Source organism: Aedes aegypti, chromosome 3 (assembly GCF_002204515.2).
Source record: "Aedes aegypti strain LVP_AGWG chromosome 3, AaegL5.0 Primary Assembly, whole genome shotgun sequence".
In the NCBI taxonomy this organism is placed as follows: domain Eukaryota; kingdom Metazoa; phylum Arthropoda; class Insecta; order Diptera; family Culicidae; genus Aedes; species Aedes aegypti.
The window spans coordinates 283,814,503-283,838,358 of NC_035109.1; the positions used below are offsets into that span (position 1 = coordinate 283,814,503).

Genomic DNA, 23,856 nt, shown 5'->3' on the forward strand with positions numbered 1-23,856 from the left:
ATGTCAAAATTTGTGAATTTGTGAATGTGTAGTAAAGTTTCAAACCAGGCTTGGGAACTGTGACCACAATTTACCACAGTTCATCGATTCTGCCAGTCAACCAAAACAAAAAGCAGCGTTGCGATACATATAACCAAGTTCAATTTCATGCTGCCTTTATCGAGCAAAAATGGAAAACCCCGAAAAATCGTATCACCACTGTGCTCGAGTCATTTCGTATTCAGGTTTGAAAAAACGTTGGGAAGAAGAATATTACAGTGACATTTTTTTTTATTTTGAACAGTCATGGTTTGCTTTGGATTTTGATGGTCGTGTAGAAACATGTAAATGTAGAAGTGGTAAATGTTTGCCTAAGTACTTTTCCCATTCCTGGTTAGACACATCATACAGATTTCAATAATGAAATAGATATATTATAATGAAAAATGAAAAGGGAATTTTCACCCCTAGGGGCAAAGAGTGACCAGAAAAACTATTCCACTGCAGAAAGTATGGATGATCTACTGCTTCATTGTGAGTGAATTTTCTCGAAACACTTCACATAAAACGGACAAAGTTTTGAAAATATGTTAACAGTTTGGAGAAAGTTTGCAAAAAACATTTTTTTGCTACAAACAACAACTTAATGTGTTAACAACTATGTCATTACAGCCTAATCAAAGAGTTTAGACTACGCTTTCAAATAAAGCCTATTGAGCTAAAAATCGTTTATGATTTCGTTGTGACACAACTGTTTGAAGTTTGCTAGGTGAACCATGAATTTTAAGCAGTCCAATTTTGCTGACTTTCCCGCACTTACGATGTTGCCAAAAAATGAAAGCAAAGCAGATTAATAGTTTATAAGTATATAGAAAATATCAACAAGTCATGTTGAGAACATGCATTTTTGAGATTATGTCTGGCCATGCGCCACTGTGCGACGTATCTAACACTCGGAAGGATTCGAGAAAAATGCGATGGAATATATTTTCTAGAATACTTAACCGATTTATATGATTTTCAGATATTTATATTTTTTCAGAGTAGCTCCTTATTACCTATCAGTATATAGTCTACATTTTGTTTTTTCGATAAATTGATGTAAAACAAAATGGTCGTAAAAGACATTTTTTATGAAGAATGTCGGTCCCCCAAGGAATATCGGAATATCTTCAAAACCAGATCACCAATGACACATATCGACATAGATTCTTAAACTAGAAGAGTTTTTTGAGAACTTGTGAAAAAATTGCACAAATATCCAGAAACAAAAAGTTATCAAGATTTGAATATTTTTATTGAGGTAAAAAATGAAGCTGCCGGTAGAGGGGTTAAAATAAGTAATTGTGGAGTCTAGATATTGAAATCGATTCAAAATATTTTTGTTCGAATTTTATAGGCTAAACACATTTGAATACAAAACTGTGAAACAATATTGAGAAAAATATGTGAGTCACTAAGAAGACAAGTTTATTTAATTGATATCACAACGCAGACAAAAAGTTTTGAACATTTTATCAATATTTCGATTTTTATTTTTTTTTTATGGAAAAAGTCTCCTTTTGAAAATGAGTGGGGTGTAAGGAGATTAGCTTTTATACTTTTTCCAAGTTACGTAATATATTCCAATATACTTTTGGCTTGTTTCGTGAAGAAAAACTGCATCGTAAAAGTAAAGGGGTCTATTTTGTTTGTTACTAAATATCACCAAAATGTCTAATCTCGAAAATCGATAAAACTGGTAGGAAAATCTTGATAACAACGTATTAAAGTATATATGGGATTTTTCTTGATACTATTTCCCAAACTTGTGAAATAATAAATTCACGCTTATATTGAGCTGTTCGGTAATCCAATCCGCATGGTTATTAAATTAATTAACTCATTACGCGTGGTAAAAATGGATGAATTATGGGTGAAATTATGAAAAAAAAATCCACGTGCTCGGGTGGGCCGATTTTTTTCATAATTTTACCCATAATTTGTCCATCTTTACCACGCGTAATGAGTTAATTAATTTTGTTCAATCATACCGGTAAAATGTTTGGAAAGTTTGAATGATTCTTTCATTTGGAAATGGTTTCTAAGCCATTGATCCGCTTAGTGGTAATCCTATTAAGTGGTATACAATAATTATATTTTGTCATTTCTCAGAGTCTATAAATGAAGAGTTGTGCGAAAAGTGAAATAAAATCTACATATCGAACTGTCAAATCGTCTACCAATCGAGAAGACAAACAAAACAAATAGCGGCTAATTTCGAAGACCAAGGAGAACAATCATTCAAAAAAGCCTCTTCGCGCTGCTCTGTGTATATAGACTCTATCATTTCTATTATTTTATTTTTTTAAATATAAAATTAATCTAAATAGATACTTCTAAGAACGCTTAATGGTATTATTGATCAAAATTTGATCAATGATGACCATTCATCGATTTGACGTTTAACTTAAACTTTTAAATAAACAATTCGATTAAATACACATATCAAATATATCTTCTAATCAATCAATCTAACACACATCATAAGTTATATTGAAGAACAACTTGGGTAATTCTTCAATTGCTGAATGGTCAAAAGGCTCGCAAATTGTTGCACATGCCATAAGGAATACACACACTGTTCAACTATAGGCGACGTCTTAAGCCGTTCAACATTAGGCGATTTGCCCTATGTGTTTACTTCTGATACGCAATTAATCGGATTAACTGTTCAAAACTTGTGTTTTTCAATGAAGTAATGAGAATTTAGAAAAAAATACGTCTTCATTTTCCTAAAAGTAAATCAGGCTAACCCAGCTTCTTAAATTGAAAAGTGTAACGAGTTTTCTTCAGATGTAAATTCCTAATACACGCTACTTCTCAAAAATCACCAAATGTGCTTCTTAGGTGAATTTTATTTAATCGTACAGACATGTAGCTAAGGATTCCATAATCTGGTTCTGCTACTTTTCCCAGCATGTTGTTCTCCCAACGCCAGTTCCTAGAACGACAGTTCCACAAATACCCCGTTTCCCCGAATTGGTCAATTCCTCGAAAATTATTAGCACTTATAATAGTCATAACCTTTTGTGTTTGTAGTCGAGAATTGTCAAACATCTTCTTTTTATTGCTCATCGTTCTTTCTAGTTCAGCACTCTCTCACTAAAGACTATTCTTGTCATTCGGGGAAATGGCTTCGGAGATACGGGCCATTTGGGGAACTGGCATTCAGGGAAAAGTAGCACACTCGCATAATCTACATCTTTTAAGGTGAAACAGGTTGGAATTAAAATATTAAGTACCAAAACATTGACAGTACAAATCTCTCGAAATGAGCATAAAACTACAGCGCAAATCCCTACTTTAGCTTTGTGCACTAACAGAAAGTTTAAAATAAGAAGATCGACATTGTACATTAATTATTTCAGCAGATTAATGCCTTTGAAATCGCGAGTAGGGGCACAAATCGGTCATTGTGCCAGACATGTTCCGAAATGTGTCACCTTAAAATTTCACCGTTTTTGTTTTTCGTTTGTCCCGTATTTATCTGGTTGGCTTATGGTCAGCCTAACATAGATTGAAAAATTATGCTTGCATTGTGCTTCTTTTCGCGGAAAGAAATATAGAGTCAACTAATAGTCATTTTTCTCACGGAAACCTTTTCCCTCTTCCTCGCAAAACTTTTCGTCTGAAATTTTTAAAAATTTTGTATGAGTCAAAAAGCTTAAGACTCCTCATCTCCTTCAAGCGTCACATAAGCATTACGTAATTTGTGGACAGCGCCTTTCTACTATTGTAATTTAAAAACACTAAATTTAGATCCAACTCATTTTCCAATTTCCATGATGCTTGATAATCCAAAGAAATAATTTTGTTTTAGTTTTACCCTCATTTGATTTAAGAAATATCGCTATTGTAATTTGAAGAAAAAAAATCTAACAAAAAAAATCCGCCAATTTGTTTTGCATCGAATTCGGCAGTATTTTACGAAATCATTCGTAATAACACTTACCCTTACATTCAGGGGAAGGCTCTGTATTCCACACAAAGGTGAACAACTCCGGAGCAACCAAACGTCGAGGTCCACCCCATAGTCTGTCTGTGCAGCCCAGCGGGTGAAATTTATGCAGCATGTGCCGGCCAGGGTGATTCTGATGCTAGAATCTGACTCTGGTAGGATCCTACAAGTGCTCTTCATATATGAGCCGCATAGAGGCATAGAGAGCTTATTGTAACGAATGGTCTTGTTCCGGTCAATTGTTCCTCACTTGTGCCTACATATGTATGCCTAATCAAGCTTTGGCGGTATTCGAGACAAACAAAAAATGCGGTCACTGAACTGAAAGCAACATACAGCATTCTTGTTTCTGGAGAAAACATTAACTTCACACTTACCTACTGGATTCACCTGGGCCAAGGGTGAGCAATAATGGTCTAGGCGCCCCTCAGGGAGTCCGGAAGTTGGGAGGTTGTTTGTTTGGCTTGCACGTTGTCTGTTTTGTTATTTCATAGTAGAAGCGCATGTTTGGACATTGTATCCTTGTACATTTAAAGAATTTTATTACGCATGAAAATATATGCTTCCTGTGCGGAACGTTGAAACAAACTTTCAAGGATATCTAACGACAGCTGGAAAATAGTTATAGCCGATTCAAACACCATGATTTTTTGTCTATTTTTGGCTACCTAATTACTGAACATAACCAACTGGAAGCTCGTAGAACATAAATGCAAAAAATAAAAACTTCCACCAACAAGTCCACCCACAACTCAATCAGATAATCGGCAAAATGACGTCCAGTGAGTTAGCGCCATCAATCCAGCAAAAAAAAAACCTCAACCTCAGTCACCCAACTAACTAACCAACCACTCGCTGACAGCAACGATGATTGACGTCGCACGAGATTTACCCTTTACTTGCTCATGTATGCATCCACAACAGGCTGCCACCATACGTGTATAAAGCCTTCATATCCCACTGACTGTCGCCACTAAATCCATCATGAGATCATCTGCACACTGTAGGTACCTACATTCTCCTGCCTCCCATCATCACCATAAATTATTCGCCTATAGTGCAGAAACCACATTGATCCCTCCAAGCAGCACATATCCCCCTACATCGGCTGTAATGGGTCGTCCATAAACCACGTGGTCACCATATAATGGGAGTAGAAGGGGTGTGGCTTAAAGATCATGGTTCACGCAAATTTCAAAAATTTGGTGTGGTCAAAAGACCACGAGGGGGAACCAGATCCCCGGAAATCCATAAAAATGACCACATGGTTTATGGACAGCCCCCAAGGCCGGTGGTGGTTGCACACAAGTGTCAAGCAACCGGACTAAATTAAGTCATTTTCGAACCGCAAAGATCAGCACTCAAATATGACACGCTTGCAACTTATTCGCGTCATCATCGTTGTCGTTGTTGTTCTTGTTGTAGTTTTCGTCTGACGTCTGGCTCTACTGACGACAACGACAAGAGACCACGGAGTGCAATTCGAAAGTACTTGATCCAACCCAGAGTAAAACAGCACCCGCACCCATTCGGTGTGGCCCTTTGGCGCAATTTCCACCCTTTCGGTGACCCCTAGCCAGTCAGTCTGTTTATGTTTGTGCTTACCCTTCGGAATAAACAGAAATAGAGTAATATTTAGCATGACCTTTCCAATATTCCACAGACTGCCCACGGATAAAAAAGGCTGTTCTTTTGAGTTACACTAACGAATTATGCATTGCAAGTTTTTCAATCAGAATTTTCCATTAAAAAAAATAACAGGTGTATTTTTCGAATTGTTCATAAAAAAAGTTATTTGTGCAAAACGTTCATTTGGTCAAACGTACATATACCGGATGGCCGTATACCAATCGTCCATATGTCAAACGATACTATAAGATTGGAAGAAAAACGCACCTTTTAAATTATTTCATTCATTACGCGTGGTAAAGATGGATAAATTATGGGTTAAATTATGAAAAATATCTACGTGTTCGGCTGGGATTTGAACCCAGAAATCTTTTATGCTAAACGAGCGCTTTACCAACTAAACTACCTATAATTTATGCATCTTTACTACGCGTAATGAATTCTTTTCATAATTTCATCCATAATTTATGCATCTTTCCAACATGTTGAGAGTTAATTAAATTAAAAATCATTCGGATTGAATTGTACGGTAATGAATGTATTAGAAAACTTTGGATTGTTCTATGTGGGGATTTGAATTTGAAACTTCCAACCTTCTAAATTATTGGATCATCAAATGGCTCGGTAGCATAGTTGGTAAAGCGCTCGTCTAGCATACAAGAGTCCTGGGTTCGAATTCCAGCCAAACACGTGGATTTTTTCCATAATTTCACCCATAATTTATCCATCCATCAATTAATACCATGCGGATTGGATTATCGAACATAAAAATATATGTATCCATACGTACCTTTTGCGCCCTTTCTTGAAGATTGGGTGTATGAGACCTTCCAACTAGTCGATGGGCATTTCTTCGCCCTCCCATACCTTCAGAAGTACTCGGTAAAGCAACCATGCAATTCTTCAGCTCGCTGATAGCCTTTTAAATATCGCTTATGGTCGGTAGGTCAACAACTTGATCGCCATCATAAATGTTCATCCTGTTTCGCGCTAGGGACCGTCCATTAATTACATAAGGGGTTATGGGGGGAGGTGAGGTTTGGGATTTCGTACGAGTCATGCAAATTAATTCTAATTTTCATACAAAAATCTTACCATGGGGAGAGGAGGGTGTGCCGCTTGTCACTGACCGTTGTATAAAATCTCCGCATATCGTTCCGCTTCATGCTACCTTGAGCTTCAGCTACCACACTTTCTTCTTGCTGCTTCTTACTGAACACAAAAGTTCATTTCTAGAAGATATTGAGTTCCAATTGAACTAAATCGTTGAATTAGAGCATATTCCAACTACCAAGAGAATATATCAACAACTAGAATGTTCAGAACAAGTTAGCCTCTAAAATTCATCTGGCGTTTTGCTCTAGAAAAATGTCATCGAGCTTACATCTTGTCAACTTTTTCACTGCAGAGAAGATCAATGGAAAGAAATCGGTTAAGTCACTTACGACAATATTCTAGCACAAGGAAAATATTTTAAAATGAATTTACTGCGTCCAAAAATTTCGACCATTGAGAAAGTTTTTAAATGTGGGAGCATTGTTCAGGTCAAAACTCTTGGACCAAGTGAATTTAGTTCAACGGTGGATAAATCATTATCTATCTATCTATCTATCTATATAAATAAAAATGGAGTGGTGTTTGTATGTCACGAAATGGCTTGAGAACGGTCCAACGGATTGCCGCAAGATTTTCACTGTTGCACTCCTCAAGGGATGCGACGTGTTCGTGCGAAGAAAATGTTCAGGAAAGTCGCCGGATTTATCGGAAAACGGGAGAAGACTAAGGTTTAACTTGTATGGGCGATTTCTTGACGTTTTCCAACAGCCTACTTCATGGCAAAACGAAGTTTGCCGGGACCACTAGTTGATAATAAATCTTAGAGCTTCAGCTTCAGTGGAATACCTATAAGAAGATGAAAAAACGAATTTAGTACTACACCATTTAATTCCACTAGAGTTTGTATCCTTTGACAGATACGCGTATTTTGACCTCAACTGTAAGACGAGTCGAGTCTAGTACACGATACTGAAGACGGCCTTACAGTTGAGGTTGGAATACGCGTATCTGACAAAGGATACAAACGTTAGTGGAATTAAATGGTACAGGGTAGGTGTACCAGTTATGGCCATAGTGGTTCCCTATTTCACCATACGTGATAACTTGAATGTCTCCACATGTTGAAAAGTTTTTTGTGTGTTTTAGCAGTAAGATATAGGATATATCTTGATGTTAAAACATTCAAAACGATTAAAAATGTGAAAGTCATCGAAATTTCATATATGGTGAAATAGGGAACCACTATGGCCATAACTGGTACACTTTCCCTAGTACTAAATTCGGTTTTTCCATCTACTTAAGTCGTTATTGTTATCAAAGTCATAAGATATATTCCTCATGAACATTGAGCAATTCTCGCTGAAACCAGGCCGCCATCGGCACCCATTAAGGGTATGCGAAATACCGAATGATTCCGTCAAACACGCTTCGAAACGAAATTCCGCGGAATTCCACGGAACTCATACAGGCGAAATTTTTATTTTGCTATTTCGTTTCGTTTCGCCAAATTGTTAAAATATTTCCACGGAAAATTGAAAACAAACGGAATAAAACGGAATTTCGCGAAATTCGAGTTTAATTTCGAACAAAAAAAGGCAAAGCGCTCGTTTCTAGTTTTAGCTACAGTCAAAAATGGGTCCGTATTATGGATCAAATCGACTCATATCATGGATCAGAACACTATAACAGCAATTTATCTGCGAGGCAAACGAATGGTGTGCTAGTGAAAGCATACGTTTTGGCGTTTCTTTAGGAATCGTCTTAGGGCTCATTTATTTCATAACGCTGAAAATGACCATTTTTGACACCCACCCACCCCTTCGTAAAGCTTTTTGTATGAATATTCTACAAATTTTGTATGAGCCGTAACATCGTGAAAACACCCACCCACCCCCTTCAGTGTTATGAAATTTGTGAATAAGCCCTTATCTTAGATGCATAACTGTGGTATGGGTTTCAATGCCCCACAGATATGAATCAACGCTTCTAGGCATATGTATGACATTTTATTTCCTACGAACGGAACAAATGTGTTTAAGCATGTTTTTGTTGATTAAGATGCTGTATAGATTTATGGTTCGCGTAGGTAAAATGGGTTCTGCGTAATTGCAACTCTATTTGATGAGATATTCTCCGTTTAATCCAACTTTGATCCATATCTGTGTGCTATTCATAACTGTGGGGTGACTGTAGTATTGACTGGTCCGCAGGATATGATAAACTGCACTGCTTGCAGGCGAATAGCCCAGGAAAGGAACAACTGCGTTTGATGAACTACCGCAATGTTATCTTCCATAAGAATGAAGAAAGCAAAACCACGGTTGTTCGTTTCCTCCGGGGAACATCGCGTGTCCTTTTGAGCAAATCCGTTAATATATCTCAAAAATTGTTTATAAACAAATGTAAAAAAAAAGCTGCGGAGCGTGAGTCCCTGATGTTCTGGATTTGCTCAGGTGGTGCAGATTATTGAGTTATTAGTTTAGTTCTCTCTTGCTTTCCCGCAGTGACGTGACTTTTAACTCTGCATAAGAACAGCGGGAGAATAGAAGAGAAAACTAATAGCACGCATCAATTATTCGCGCCACATGAGTAAAGGCTCCCCCAGATCTAAGCGACTTTTTACGGCGACAGCGACAAACAATCACCGCGATATCGCTGATATTTCGCTGCATGCACTGTTTGATGAGCACGTCTAAGCCACAGCGACGCGATTTCGCAGCGATTCACGTCGTGTCAGTCAAGATAGTTCCATAGAAGAGTGCTTGCAGCGACACAACAACGAAATCGCGACGCCTTTAAGGCTCTCCCAAATCAACGCGATTTTTTCCGCGACGACGACGAAAAATCGTTGCAGTTCTTTTAAATTCATCTTGATTGATTTCTTAGGTATGTGTTGATGGATTCTTTAAAATGTAATTTAATTCAATACTCCAGTAAAGACTAAAGCAAATATACCAGTGATTTATTTGTTCTACTTATTTTTCTTCTTCTTTCTGGCGTTATGTTCCAACTGGAACAGAGTCTACTTCTCAGTTTAGTGTTTTCATGATCACTTATCGACTTATGTCCCCAATCATATTCATTCAAGCCACATAGCATACAGTACAGCAAGAAAAAAAAAATGAAAATCATTATTCCATGTTTTATGGTATATATTGGCATAACATCACATCCACATGATTAAAAAAATGGTAAGGCATTTCTAAAAATTAAATTAATTTTGGGCTTAACTCAATATTTTTGAGATTGTTTTAAATGTTTGTAACTGCTTTTCGATCCACTTCTTAGTTGTAACATTTAACCCACTCATTCCCTTGTGTGAATGTCAGATATGTTGAAATGAAACCTTATAATGTTATTAAGAAGATTTCAAACAAACAAGAGTCTTACCAAAACATCTAAGGATTCCGCTGAGCAACACTAAGGTTTCCATATGGTAGAGGATTTAAAAATACGTTTTTTAAGCATTTTGTCAAATTTCCAGCTTTTGACAAGAAAAAAAACTTAAAAGTGTATTCCGCGAAACAAACTCAAAAATTTCGTTTCGTTTCGAAAAATTCCGTGAGATATTTGATTTCGTATCGAGTTACACGAAACATTTTTAAATTTCGTTTCGTTTCGTCATTATCAGCGCAAGATATTCCGCGTATCGTTTCGTTTCGTATCGACATGGAAAAAATCCATATCGCATATCCTTAGCACCCATCATCATAACTCCAATTTTATGTCACTGATTGCTAGTTTTCGATAAAACTTAAGGGTGGTCCTTTCGGTTTTCTCAAATTGGTGGACCCCTCGCACGCCAGCCAGTTTGCGAAAAAGCCCATTTTTTGATAAATCATAGGTGATTCTTCACGTGATATGTCTCATATTTCCCTTAGAACACATAGCAGACTTAGTGGCATCGTATAGAGAAAGGATATAGCGTTCATTTGAAGCTAGAAAAAAATTGGCGGCTAGAAAAAAATTTGACCGCCATCTTGGATTTTGTTAGAAAAGTCGTTTTTTCACCAATGCAAACATCATTCTTTGTACTACATAGATACAAGTTTTCAATCGTTGGTGTATTATTCGAGTCAGATGAAGAATAGGAGTATTATTTTGAGTGAAAAAATTTGGCGGCCATCTTGGATTTTGACACCATCTTGATTTTAAGGTGATTATAAAACAAAGCCAAACTTTGAATTTTCAAGTGCACAAGACTGGAGAATCTGACAACAGTTCGCGTTGAAAATCAATCAAATTACTTGCTTGCTGGTGGTGACCAATGGGATAAATTTTCAACGCGGTGCGCTGTTTGGTTCTCAAGTCTTGTGCTCTTGAAAATTTGAGGTGTGGCTTCGTTCTATAATCACCTTAAGTTACACTTACTCTTCTTGTTCTTCTATTTTCTGACGTTACGTCCCTACTGGAACAAAGCCAACCCCTCAGCGTAACTAGCTTAAAAAACAAATTATCAAGTAGGATTTTTAACGCTTATTTGCTACCTGAATTATTGTTCTGGATATCTTAGTGTTGAAAAATAGCATTAATTCTTTCATTTATTTGGTCTAAAACAATTGATAGAAATGAACAATCAGTTAAACAGCTGAGATAAGATAAGAAATAAAGATTCTGATTGTTTTTTAAAGGAGGCCTTATAATTTAAAATGGTGAGCGCTGAGATGGTAAAAAAAATATTCAACTGCTAAAAACTTAGATGGCGTCGAAATCCAAGATGGCCGCCAGATTTTCCAACTTCAAAATGATATACCTGCGTTTCGGCATTACGTCCAGATAAGAACATAACTTGCTTCTCATCTTTCAATTTCGCTATTTTTCACATTCATGTTGAGCGGTAGTAAAAACAATACTTTATGGTTTAGAAAATCAAAGATTTTTTTTCGCCTCAAAATATAAGGTTTCCATTCTTAATTAATGCTTTTTTGGCAATGTTTTACGGTAAAACTACAGATATTACCACATAACTTACTAATGTCCCAACGCGCAATTTATAAACTTCATTCAATGACAAAAATGCATATGGTAAAACATTTTTGTTTATTTCAATCAGTGTTTTGGACGGGTTTATTCATTAAATTCATTTATTCATGAGTACTGAGTTCAAAGATATGTTGAAGAAATATACTTTTAAAAATAGCATTATTAAAAATAAATCCTATTTATTTAACCTGTAATTATAACTAATAAAGCTGAGTATCAGGCTAAGTACCGGTAGGTACGTAACGTCAGGAAAATTAAGAATAATAATAAGAAGAGTATACGTAACCTTGGTTTTATTGGTAGCCTCTAAATTCGACATGCTGAGTGCTATCAAGGTGAAAAATTCATTCTACTACTTAAAATCAAGATGGCGTCAAAATCCAAGATGGTCGCCAGATTTTATCACTCAAAAAACTTGTATCTTTGTAGTACAAAAAATGATGTCTGCGTTGATTGCACTCGCCATAGGGGGAGATCCCCCAGTACCGGACAGCACCCAATACCGGACAAAGTCGAAACATTGAGAAATCATGGTCCAATCAAGATGGTGTATTAGTAGAAAAGGAAGCTATTATGGAGACTAATGTTTGCGTAGAATAACACATCCTTGAAATATGCATTCCTTCTCAAAAAAGTACGAAAGTTTGAAAATCTTAAAAAAAATTACGTATCGCCCTAATTTTTAGCCTATTTAGTAATTATTTTGAATATGAAAAAATACTTTGGATCACGGATCAAAATGGCCGCCAACTTTTTTTTTAATTTTAAATGAAAGCTACATCCCTTCTCTTAACAATGTCACTTAATTTGCTATGTGTTCCAAGGGTAATATGAGACATATCACGTGAAGAATTAACTATGATTTATCAAAAAATGGGCTTTTTCGCAAACTGTTTAGCTAGCTGGCGTACGAGGGGTCCACCAATTTGAGAAAACCGAAAGGACCACCCTTAAGTTTTATCGAAAACTAGCGATCAGTGACATAAAATTGGAGTTATGACGATGGGTGCCGATGGCGGCCTGGTTTCAGCGAGAATTGCTCATTGCATTGCATTATATATCATCTTCAGGAACGACTACAACAAGTGTCGAGAAATCAAATTTCTCTGATCGCAGTACACAGTTGAGAAGGAATTTCATTTCAAATAAGGCGCTCTGTAGGAAATTTCTAGACCCATTCAGTCAAGATTTTTTCTTACTTTCCTCGAGCGAAACAGCATACATAACTTTAAGGTAAGTATGCTCTTCCGCTCAAGAAAACGATAAAGGAGTAAATTAAAAACAGAATTTAATACCGTCAAACGGGGTAACTTGCAACAATTTGCAACTTCAAAGCAATATGGATGAAAAGTTCGAGGATTCAGATAAGACAAAAACCATCTGATACTCTAATCGCCACGTAAAGAATACCACGCGGTATAAATTTTATCAGAATTTGGTTTTCTGGGATCAGGAGACACGAAAAATATAGGGGGAGATCCCTCAGTACCGGACATTTAAGCCACTAGATTCATAATTCGAAAAATATTGGTTTTATGTGCTCGTGTTACCCATTTATGATAAGTATTAGAGATGGTCGGGTACGGGTTCGAAAATTTTAAATTTTTCGGTTTCGGGTCGGGTTTGGAGACTATACAATTATCGGGTATGGGTCGGGTTCGGGTTTGAAAAAAGTCGGGTTTAGTCGGGTTTGTGTCGGGTTTGGTGAGGATTGTGAACAGAGTAACAACATGATCAACTATGTATCAGAAACAATGAATTTATCATCTTTTTAAACTCGGGTTTTATTTGGGTTTTTATTACAATTTTTTTCGGGTTTCGGGTCGGGTTCGGGTTTGGACAGCGAAAATTTTTCGGGTTCGGGTCGGGTCCGGGTTTGCTTTTCAATTATTATCTCGGGTTCGGGTCGGGTCCGGGTTTGCAGACATAAAATAAGTCGGTTACGGGTCGGGTTTGGGTTCGGGTTAACCTACATCGTGTTATTATGATCATTTAATAATTTTCTGCAATAAAAGCATGCCAATAACCAGAAATAGGCTGCTCTACTCTAAGAAATCTAATTATTATTGACTGAATTATGAGTAATAAACCAATTCGATTGAAAACTCAATTGGCATTGCATTGGGTGTTCACTAGTGTGGGACAAAATTTAGATTCTCGCTTCAGTCAGGATTGCATTTAGGTCCCATAACAACTGTGCAAAATTCCAGCTCGATCGGTGAAACTATATTTACGCGCCAGCCGATCAAAGTTTGTATGGGATTTACTATGGGAAAACTTACTTTTGCAAAGAAAAATCGCCAGAGGTCGCCCTTTGAGCTCTATAAAAATTCTAATTACAGACCACGATAGGTATTTCTACGATGAAGAATATTGCCGAAGACCGCGAAACAATCCGACACTTGTGAAACAAGTTATTTAATGAAAACCATGCAAGTCGACGTAGATTAACAAGTAATGGAATAACAATAATAACAAAATCGGGCAAAATTTCCGAATAGTATTTGTTTAATAACTTAGCATCGGATTGCTTTGCGGTCTTCGACAATGTTGTTCATCGTAGAAATACCTATCGAGATCTATGTTCAGTATTTTTAAAGAGGTCAATGAGCGACCTCTGGCGATTTTTCTTTGCAAAAGTAAGTTTTCCCATGGTAAATCCCATACAAACTTTGAACGGCGGGTGCGTAAATATAGTTTCACCGATTGAGCTGAAATTTTTCATAGTTGTTATGGGACCTAAATGAAATCCAAAAAGTGGACTGGAGCGAGAATCTGGTACCTAATTCGTTTTTTATAGGAATTCCACTAAACAACTCGATGATTTATTATCATGATAAATAGACGTTAACTTTATCGGCGATAACGTTAACTTATAGATTAACAACCCTGGAATGGACTAGTCTAAGTTGGGGAGGGCGACTACTGAAAATTTGAAAAAGAATACCACGTGGTGGTTAAAGGACACTAAGATTCTGATCAGTGGATTCTAATAAAGATTCTCTTCGGCAATGGGGTTTTTTAAAAGCTACAGAGCTCATATTTGGCCACAATATGCGTTGTATTGATGCACTTCTTATTGTAAATATTCAGACAATTTGGTCGTGAAAACCCCGGATAAAAAATCCAATAAGATCAGAAAAAAACACGATCAAATCTTATCTGAAAAGGCGTGCAAGTTCCCTATCAAGTTACCATTACATGTTGAATGTAAGTTTTGTGTGGGTAGATTGCATATCGCAAGGCGCCAACCAAGTTTTCCAGTCTTATAACGGCGTTATTACTTATTCTTTTTAATCAATAATAATAAATGGTTAAGCAAATATTTTGTTTCTCCATAAACGTTGTACCTACTCTTTGGATCTCGGTACCTATGTTGTCAAACACGTTTTTACCAACCTTAGTACACTTACGATGGCATGAACTTCAAAAATACTCACTTTCACTATCTTCTCCTCATAAACTGAATCATTCACACGATCAACATTTCCGGTCCGTTTCACTCAAATCAAGCGTATAATTAGGTTTTGATCTATTAGGTGCCTCCGCTACAGCAACCCGAAACCAATTTCATGCCAAATCAAAATCAATTGCTGCACATGGCATTCCCACATACTGACGACTTCAATTTTATGACATCTCTACCGTTCTTTTCCGTCGTTGTAGGTCGCGGATCGGACACGAGTGACACCGAATCTGAACCGGGCATCCTGCTGAAGCGTAAACAGCGCAGATCCCGAACGACCTTTACCGGCGAACAGCTGGAAGCGCTCGAAAAAGCATTTCAGCGAACTCAGTATCCAGATGTGTATACGCGGGAGGAGCTGGCATCGTCCACCAACCTAACGGAAGCTCGCATTCAGGTGTGGTTCAGCAACCGGCGTGCTCGACTGAGGAAACATGCCGGCTCACAGATGTCCACTCCGCTGGGGTCGCTTGGATCACTTCCGATGACGCAATATCATCCGGGTGTGGCGTCGCAGGAATCCTACCAGATGGCAGCCGCTGCTAACTATGATTTTGTCAGCCAAAATCCAGCTTCTTTTTCGTCCGGCTTCCAGCATGGGCATTTCGGCGGTCAAAACTTCGGGCCGAACGCAATGGGTTTTCATCAGAACAGTCAAGGTATGTTTGTACTCGATAGCTGTGGCATACGATACTAAGTAGGTAACTCATTTGACCGTTTCAGATTTCATCCCACCCGAGTACACCAAGATGATGAACGAAGAGTACATCAAACCGGCCCACGAAAACTCGTCTGCGTCGGTTAAGCTGAGTCCAACGGCATCCCATGGGGTTTCTTCGGCAGCACTTGGCGATAGCTATGCAACCAAATTGAGCTCGGTAGCGGCCGCAGCGGCATCCAGTATTGCACCACAAGAATCGTCGTGGAGTCAAAGCTACCCGCCACATCCTGGGCAGAGCTACGGCGCCAATTTGGGACCCAGTTGTCCCAGTTCGGCTACTTCCGGTCCAATGGAATATCACCAGATGCAGCAGGCGTACAGCAACAAGTATTGGTCATGATGAGTTTGGAGGGATATGATTTGATATTACAAAAGTAGATCTTTTAATGGTTTTCTTGAAGTTATAGTAGTTTAATAGTTCAGTATGGTCCAAAAAGCAGCTATACGGGCAAAGATGCATTTAGAGCCTTATGCAGAATGTAAATGACGGAATAGGGCGGTTCAAAATTTAAAAATGTTTGAGAATCCAATCTCCCATATGTTCCTTACCATCCTTACGATAATAGTAGTGTTCTGTGAAATTTTCAGCTTTCTAGGTGGTGATTAAAAGCTGCCCCAAAGACAATGTACCGTAAGGACGCCATTCACCGCTCATTTAACAGCATTTCAGCACATTAAACAACGTATAAAGGTACCGAATAACATTTATGCCAATGATACATGTGTAGGGTGCCATTCACCGCTCATCCTAAGTGTGAGGCTCTATATAGGGGGACATGGGGCAAGAAGGACACCCGGGGCAAGAGTGCCACCTCAAATTTCACGTAGTTCAAATCAATTTTTTGATGTTTAACGCAGGATAAGTATAAATTGAGTACTAATTGAGGGTTGTGTAAATATTACAGTTAAAAATGTTTAGTACAAAAAAATAGAAAAATGTCTTTAACTCACCAACGCAAAATATGCGAAATATTATAAGAATGTAAGACTGGAAAACAAGGTTTGACTCCCAATGAATACAAAACATATTGATTTTTCCGCACAGTATTGATGATTTTCAATTATTTAATATAGCTGTGAGGAATTTTTTTCGAAAAAGTCCTTTTGACATTAAATTTTACATATATAATAACAGTATGTTTTATGGGGCAAGAGGGACACCGCAATTTTCTCATATAAAATCAAATGAACTTTTATTTTTCTTGTTTAATATTGCATTCAATCAATGTTTCCTACTAAATAAAATCAAAATAAACCCTCTTGGACATTCAAAATGGTTTCTGGAAATTTTTACTATTATTGTTACAGTCAAATAAGATGAAAATTAAATTAATTTCGTATAATTACTTTTTAACTATAAGTCAACTTTTATCCCTTAGTTTTTATCTTTACTTACTCTACAATTTATTCTTTAGGCGGGGAAATAATAATATACAAAATTTGTGGAATTTTGCTCTGGTGGTCTTCTTGCCCCATACGAGTGGCACTCTTGCCCCGTGCCTCGTTTAAAAACCTCATAAGAAGGGACATGTTCAAAAATCTCAAATCATCATGTGTTTCTTATATTTTTGAAATCTATCGATAACATCATTTAGAACAAGAGCTGAGCTTGCCCCTACACTGGAATAATCTTCAAAAATTGTGATAATCAACCATGATTTGAACCTATATATCTTAAGGTGTCCTTCTTGCCCCCAGCCCCCCTACACAACTAGTTGGAATCAATTTACTTTCATTAGCTGGTTGTTATCTTTGTACTATAGTACAACAACATATTAAAGCGTGGCAGCTAAGAAGCATTTTTCGACCTGCCATAATAAAATCATTGTTCAACTCATGTTTACCGCCTTAAACAGCTTAAAATTATTTTTTATAAATAGTATATGATATTAAATCATATGAATTTCATTCTGATACAATCCATTCTGGTATACTAATACATGTTGATGACTTTTATTGCGAAAATTTATTTAGATTTTTCAAAATAATTCAATGAGCGGTGAATGGAGCATGAGCGGTGAATGGCGTCCTTGCGGTAGGTTTATATGGAAATTACTATGGGAAAATTTTGAGATAGTACTGTAATGTAAGAACAAACTTATTATCCCATAGTAAAAACTTATTCTTCAAACCACTTGGCTGAAGAGAGAAATTCAATCAGACGGATGGCAGAAGAGATATTAATGAGTTTGTTTGCTATTATTTAGCTTAATATGGGATTATAGCCCTACAAACATATACACAAATCCCAAACAAAATTAGCTCAAAAGGGATTCGTTTCTTCAGCAACATCCTTCATTAAGGTTTGAAGCATGTGTTTTCAATATAGGATGAAGAGTTTCACCCTATACGTCTTTGGGCCACCTTTAAATCACCATATAGAAAGCTGTAAATTTCACAAAACACTATTTTCATGATAAGGATGGTAAAGAGCATATGGGAGATTGGTGTTTTCAAACATTTTTAAATTTTGAACCGCCCTAATGACGGAAACAGTTTTCGAACCCTACATTTACTGTCTTCTACAAAGATGTTTGTATAACAAAGTTCGACAAAAAATATAATAATGGCTTTTCAGAACATTTTTGTCTGTTTCAGCACGTTTTTATATATTTTTATTTTTTATGACTTAGATTTTTTGTTGAAAATAATGTTTTTTTTTAAACCAGTCGGATAACTTGGTTATTCAGCCCGACACAGTATTCACGTTCATGAGCATTGAGGACATTCCAAAAAGATTTTTCAACAATTCCACTAGTTCTAAATGATATTTTTTCCTCAGCTCCCACAGAATGCTTCACTATTTCTGGTAATTTCTTCTGGAATATCTTCATAAACTCTGCCAGGGATGCTATCAGAATTTTTTTAATTAATGATTTAATGAATTCCTTCACAAATATCTAATGATTATACCATGATTTCCCTCAGATGTGTTTCGCGTAAAGGTCTCCTAAGGAAGTTTTGCATTCATTATTCAAATTTGTGTACTCTAGTTTTGCAAAAATCTTATTTTTTATAAACTCATGAATATGAGGTAGGAAAGCACCGTTCATGCATCGAAAATATATATGGATGGATAAAGATATAGATTACTTTCACTCTAAATAACGCGTTTTTCCAATGTTATAAACTGCCGAGAATCGCAAGTCTGTCCCATCTGTGAAAAGTAGGCATTGAGAAAATGGACTGTGAAGTTTTCAAACTCATTTACCATACGAAAATTCCAAAAATGGCAGAGGATTGGAACATGTTCAAGTCTTAAAGAAATTTTCACAATTTGCTTTTCATTACGATATCTTTCTGAGAAAAATATAAAGATGATCAAAACCTTTGTGCTGCACGGTGCGGAAATCTATAGTGGGACTGATATGCTTTTAATGGGACAATTTGACTTGCTGTTTTATCCTACTTTTTACGAACAAATCTTATTATCTCGTTTGGGCAGCTGAAAGAGCATTGGAAAATATGTTGAAAACTGAACTCAACTCAATTTCGACCAAAACGCAGATGGGACTGACTTGCGATTCATGTGGTACACGGAATTCAGTGGTGTGACTGATATGCGGTTACTTTTCATTGTGGGACAATTTGACTTGCTGTTTTTTCTTTATTTTTCCAAACAAATTATATTGTATTATTAGTGTAGCTGAAAGGGCATCGGAAGATATGTTGAAAACTGACTCAACTCAATTTTGACAAAAATGCAGATGGGACTGACTTGCGATTCACGGCAGTATAGAATTTAAAACGCTGTATTCAGAAAATCAGTTTTCTACAGACCACCATGTATATTAGACTGATGCAAATTTTGAAGTTTTTGCTCCCCTATGCTTAAATGATGTCAATTATGATGGAAATGATCCTCCTAAAATTTGAAAGGATTCAGAAGAAATTTGGTTGTGCACACGCTATTTGATGTTTATATGGAAATTACTATGGAAAAAGCAAACGTTTTGTGTTCAGTCCTCTAACTGCTCGTCATAAAATAATCTATCGAAAAGTGAACACACTCATCTCATGTGAAAACTTCCCAGCTACAACTTTGCCGAAGACCACATTTTGATGGGACGTAAAGATAATTTGTTATTATTGATAACAAAGTGTATATCATGCTGAAATGATCATTCAATTACATTCAGAGCAACACTGCTTTTTTGCTGTAGAACATAGTAGCCTGGATTACTTTGATCTATTCTTCCCGCCAGGAGCACCACTGTTGCCTGCCGAACAGTTGGTGAAGCATGCTACATGCAAACCAACTTTATGATGATGAATAACAATTTATCCTGACGTCAAAAAGTGATTTTAGGAAAAATTGTAGCTGATAAGATTTCACATTAGAAGAATTTGTTCACTTTCCCATAAAATATTATGTCGAAGAGATAGAGTGCTGAACACAAAAGATTGGCGTTTTCCATAGTAATCTCCATATAAACTTCAAATAGAGTGTGCACAGTCAAATTTCTTCAGAATCACTTCAAACTTTGGGAGGATGCTATTTACCATAATTGAAATCGTTTAAGCATAGGGGAGCTGAAATTTTAAAATTTGCATCACTCTAATGTATACATATCAGAGGCGTCGCGTGACCTAATTATCCACCTGTGCACTGCTTACTTAACTTTATCTTTTTTTTGCAATATGTATGCTCCACGGACATGCTATGTTTTCAGCGTAATCACCATTCTCGAATATGTGTTTTTCTCAGCTTTTCAATAGAATTCAATATTTTATATTTTTTTTAGTAATCAAGCTCTTTAGTTGAATTTATCAATAGAGTTGTATATGGGTATCCAATTTATATATTCTAAATCTTCGTTAAAAATTGAACTAGAATCCTGTTTCAACAATTTCCGTGCCCTGAAACTGTTAATCCCCCTTGGCAAATTTTACTACAGGACGAGCTGTCGGGATGAGTTGTCATTGAGCCTGAAATTTGAACTTTAAATGAGCAGAATATCAAAAATAAGATGTCGAGCGTAATAATATCGTTCAAAACAAGAAAAAAGTGCGTTTTCGATCAATGGATCATTAAAATAACTAAAACGGCTGCTATGAAAAGCACAGATAGCGCCACCGTAGTCTTGTGTGTTTGACATAACAGCGATGCTGTCACAATGTTAAATTCCATATACGGTAGCGCCGCTATTTTGATGCGGTGAGTACCGAAAGAGTTACCTTCAATGATCCATTTATTCGTGATCAAAAGTCAACATCCCACCGCAAAATCGCTAGTGTTTGGAGGTGATGTTTTCTTCGAAAATGCGAAATCATCACCTCCAACTTAGTTCTAAGCCCACCGTTATATGAATAAAAGGGGCGCGTCAGTAGTCGCAAGTTTTTTGTTAAGCAGTCAATAAAAACCGGTAAATTTGTCATCGCAAAATAACCCAATATCAGTCATCATTCAATGATGAATTCTGAAGAAATAGTGACAATTTCAACAGCACTGGTTTCAAACTAATCTTACAATTTAAAACTTGACTATCTATGGTCACCATGGTCATGTATATTGTCTGTTTCATGGACAACAAAACGCGCCGCCAACTTTTAAACAGACCGATAAAATCGTCGCTAGCAAACAAATCAAAGGAGGTGATTTTCCGTTATGTTGGTAGGACTGATGAAACGTCAAATTCGAAGCGGCCGGTTGGCTTGCGACGATTTTGGCGACGGTTCCGCCGGCGACGATTACAAATCGTCGCGTTCGATAAGGTGCGAAATTCACAATATCTTTACATAGAATTGAACCAAAACAGTTCGCATCGTGTAACATAGGGGCGATCCATTAATTACGTAAGACAATTTTCGCGATTTTTAAACCCCCCCTCCCCCCATGGTAAGTTTTTTTGTATGAAAATAAAAAATAAATTGTATGACGCGTAAGAAATCTGAAAGCCACCCCACCCCCTCCCCCCGTAAACCCTTACGTAATTAATGGACAGCCCCATACTCGCTTGCGTTACATGTAGAACAAGCGTGCACTGAAACAAGCGTTGCAGCCATGAGAACCATGAACGTGTTTTAAATTTACTATTCCAACCACAATTGAGCTATCATGAACGCTTTTTATTTGCGTTTTGTTCCCTCTCAATCCTACCGCGTCGATAGCCGAGCGGCTAGCGTTCGCGCTTGACAATCGCCAGATCCTCGGTTCGATTCTGGTCTGCTGCAAGTTTTTAACCATGATATAGTAATTTTTACTTTACAAAATGGTGCCATGGTTAAATTGAATTCTAAATAAATGCGAATTTAGTCTGCACAAATCAAGTAGCGTTCACGCTAAACTTCATCCGCTCAGAAATGAGTGCCGAGTACACAAAATCGGCCTCTCTTCATGCAGCACAGATTCTGTGCAAAGGGGGCTGTACACAGTTTTGTGCAAACGGTGGTAAACAAACCGAATGAGTGAAATGTGCACAGAGGAGGAACGCTTGGAATGCGGAATTCGCTTCCATGTTTGTTTTGCTTCTGAAAACATTGAAAAAACATTCCGATTTTAAAGTTTTTCAGAGATTTTTTCATTCGAATAGCCGAAGCGGAAGCAAATGGGGGAAAAACTTTCTCATTTGCGACCATCTTCCGGCTTTTCGCTGGAAACAATCCCTGAAAACTCCCCATCTTACCAACGGCCAACTGTTTGCTGCCGCGCGGGAGATGACTGACAGTTCCATTTCCATCGATCCACGCACAGCCAACGGCCAACACATCGGTTACACATAGAGTTACTGTGCACATGCTGTAGCCTTAGGTGCAGGAGCCTCATTGCTTGCGAGCGCACGGGAGCGCTGTACATTGTGAGATCTTTTTTGGTGCGCCTCATTTTTCTTGAAATGTGTCTCACTGCGGTCTCATGCGCTCCGTCACATGTGCTGTTTAAAATTCAGCGCAATAATTGAAGTGATTACAAAAGTTTTCAATGGGGTTCGAAATTGAAACTCTTGGATCGCGAGTCTTCAATCATATCATGTAGACCATCTAGACACCTGTATAATGAAGCGAAAATAGTTGTAGAGGCTCTTCGTTACTAAGCAGTTGTTTCACAACTTGGATACCGATGGTGAGCCGTAGCGCCGAACAGCGCATGAGACGAGTCTCCCCGGGAGCACATCACCTAGCGCGCGCTTTTAGAATTTTCGTGAGCCTCCAGCAAGCGCAGCACACTAGGATTCTGATGAGCTGAGAGACGATTTGGTTGGAGGCTCGTCAGTACATTTATGTGCTCCTGAGAAATATGTAACCCTAGTTACACATAGCATGAGTGCGACTTACACAGAATTTTCACTCAGCCAGAGAGTCCTGCATTGTTTGCCTCATTCTGTGTATTTTTAACACATGCGCTGCGTTGAGTAGGCTTAGCGTGTATGCTTCACGCTGTGCGCGAGCAAAAAAATAGTTCTCAGATCGTGCGTCGCACGAAAATGCCTATTAAATTTTCATTTAATTTTCAAAGCAAAATTTTGACAACTATTTTGATGAATGTAAATTATTTAGCAAACTATTGATAATAGTGATACTTGTAAAGGGCTTTATTTTGTTAGATGAAGGAATTATTAAATTGTCATTGATAAGTTATACATATTGTTGGCGGTCAGGATGAACGAGATGCCATCTGTGCAGTGCACATGTTGCACATGCGGACGCGACGCCTCTGATATATATAAAAAATGCTCTAGATCGGTCAAATAACGAATTACAGAAACTTTTTTGTCAAGGTTGCTTGATATTGAATGGTCAACTAACATTGCTAGAGTATGTATACTATAATTCCTACATGTATGTAGATTAGCTATTGCATTTCTATGAAGAAAACAATCAACTCTACAGAACACAACTTTTTGTATTAAGTTTTATTCTAAGGATCTGGGTGCATCTTCCCGCTATAATCTGCTTGCTTGACCATTGTGACTGTAAGATATCGTTTCCTATTTTTGCAATAGATTTTTTTTCTCCTACTAAGATAGCAATAAGATGATCCCAAAATTTGAAATAAGCTTCTATTTCAAAATAAACTAAATATAA

General features: G+C 37.3%; 1 protein-coding gene across 6 annotated transcripts in view; it reads left to right on the top strand.

Annotated features, from left to right (window-relative positions):
• LOC110678958 (protein gooseberry-neuro) overlaps window positions 1–16,402 on the top strand; it is a 163,078-nt gene extending 146,676 nt beyond the window's left edge. For all 6 annotated transcript variants that reach the window (XM_021852684.1, XM_021852686.1, XM_021852687.1 and 3 more), the window contains 2 exons: window positions 15,314–15,772; window positions 15,837–16,402. In XM_021852684.1, the coding sequence (XP_021708376.1) occupies window positions 15,314–15,772; window positions 15,837–16,174 (797 nt within the window). In that variant the 3' untranslated portion in view covers window positions 16,175–16,402. The remainder of the gene's footprint in view (window positions 1–15,313; window positions 15,773–15,836) is intronic.
• Window positions 16,403–23,856: the final 7,454 nt, after the last annotated feature.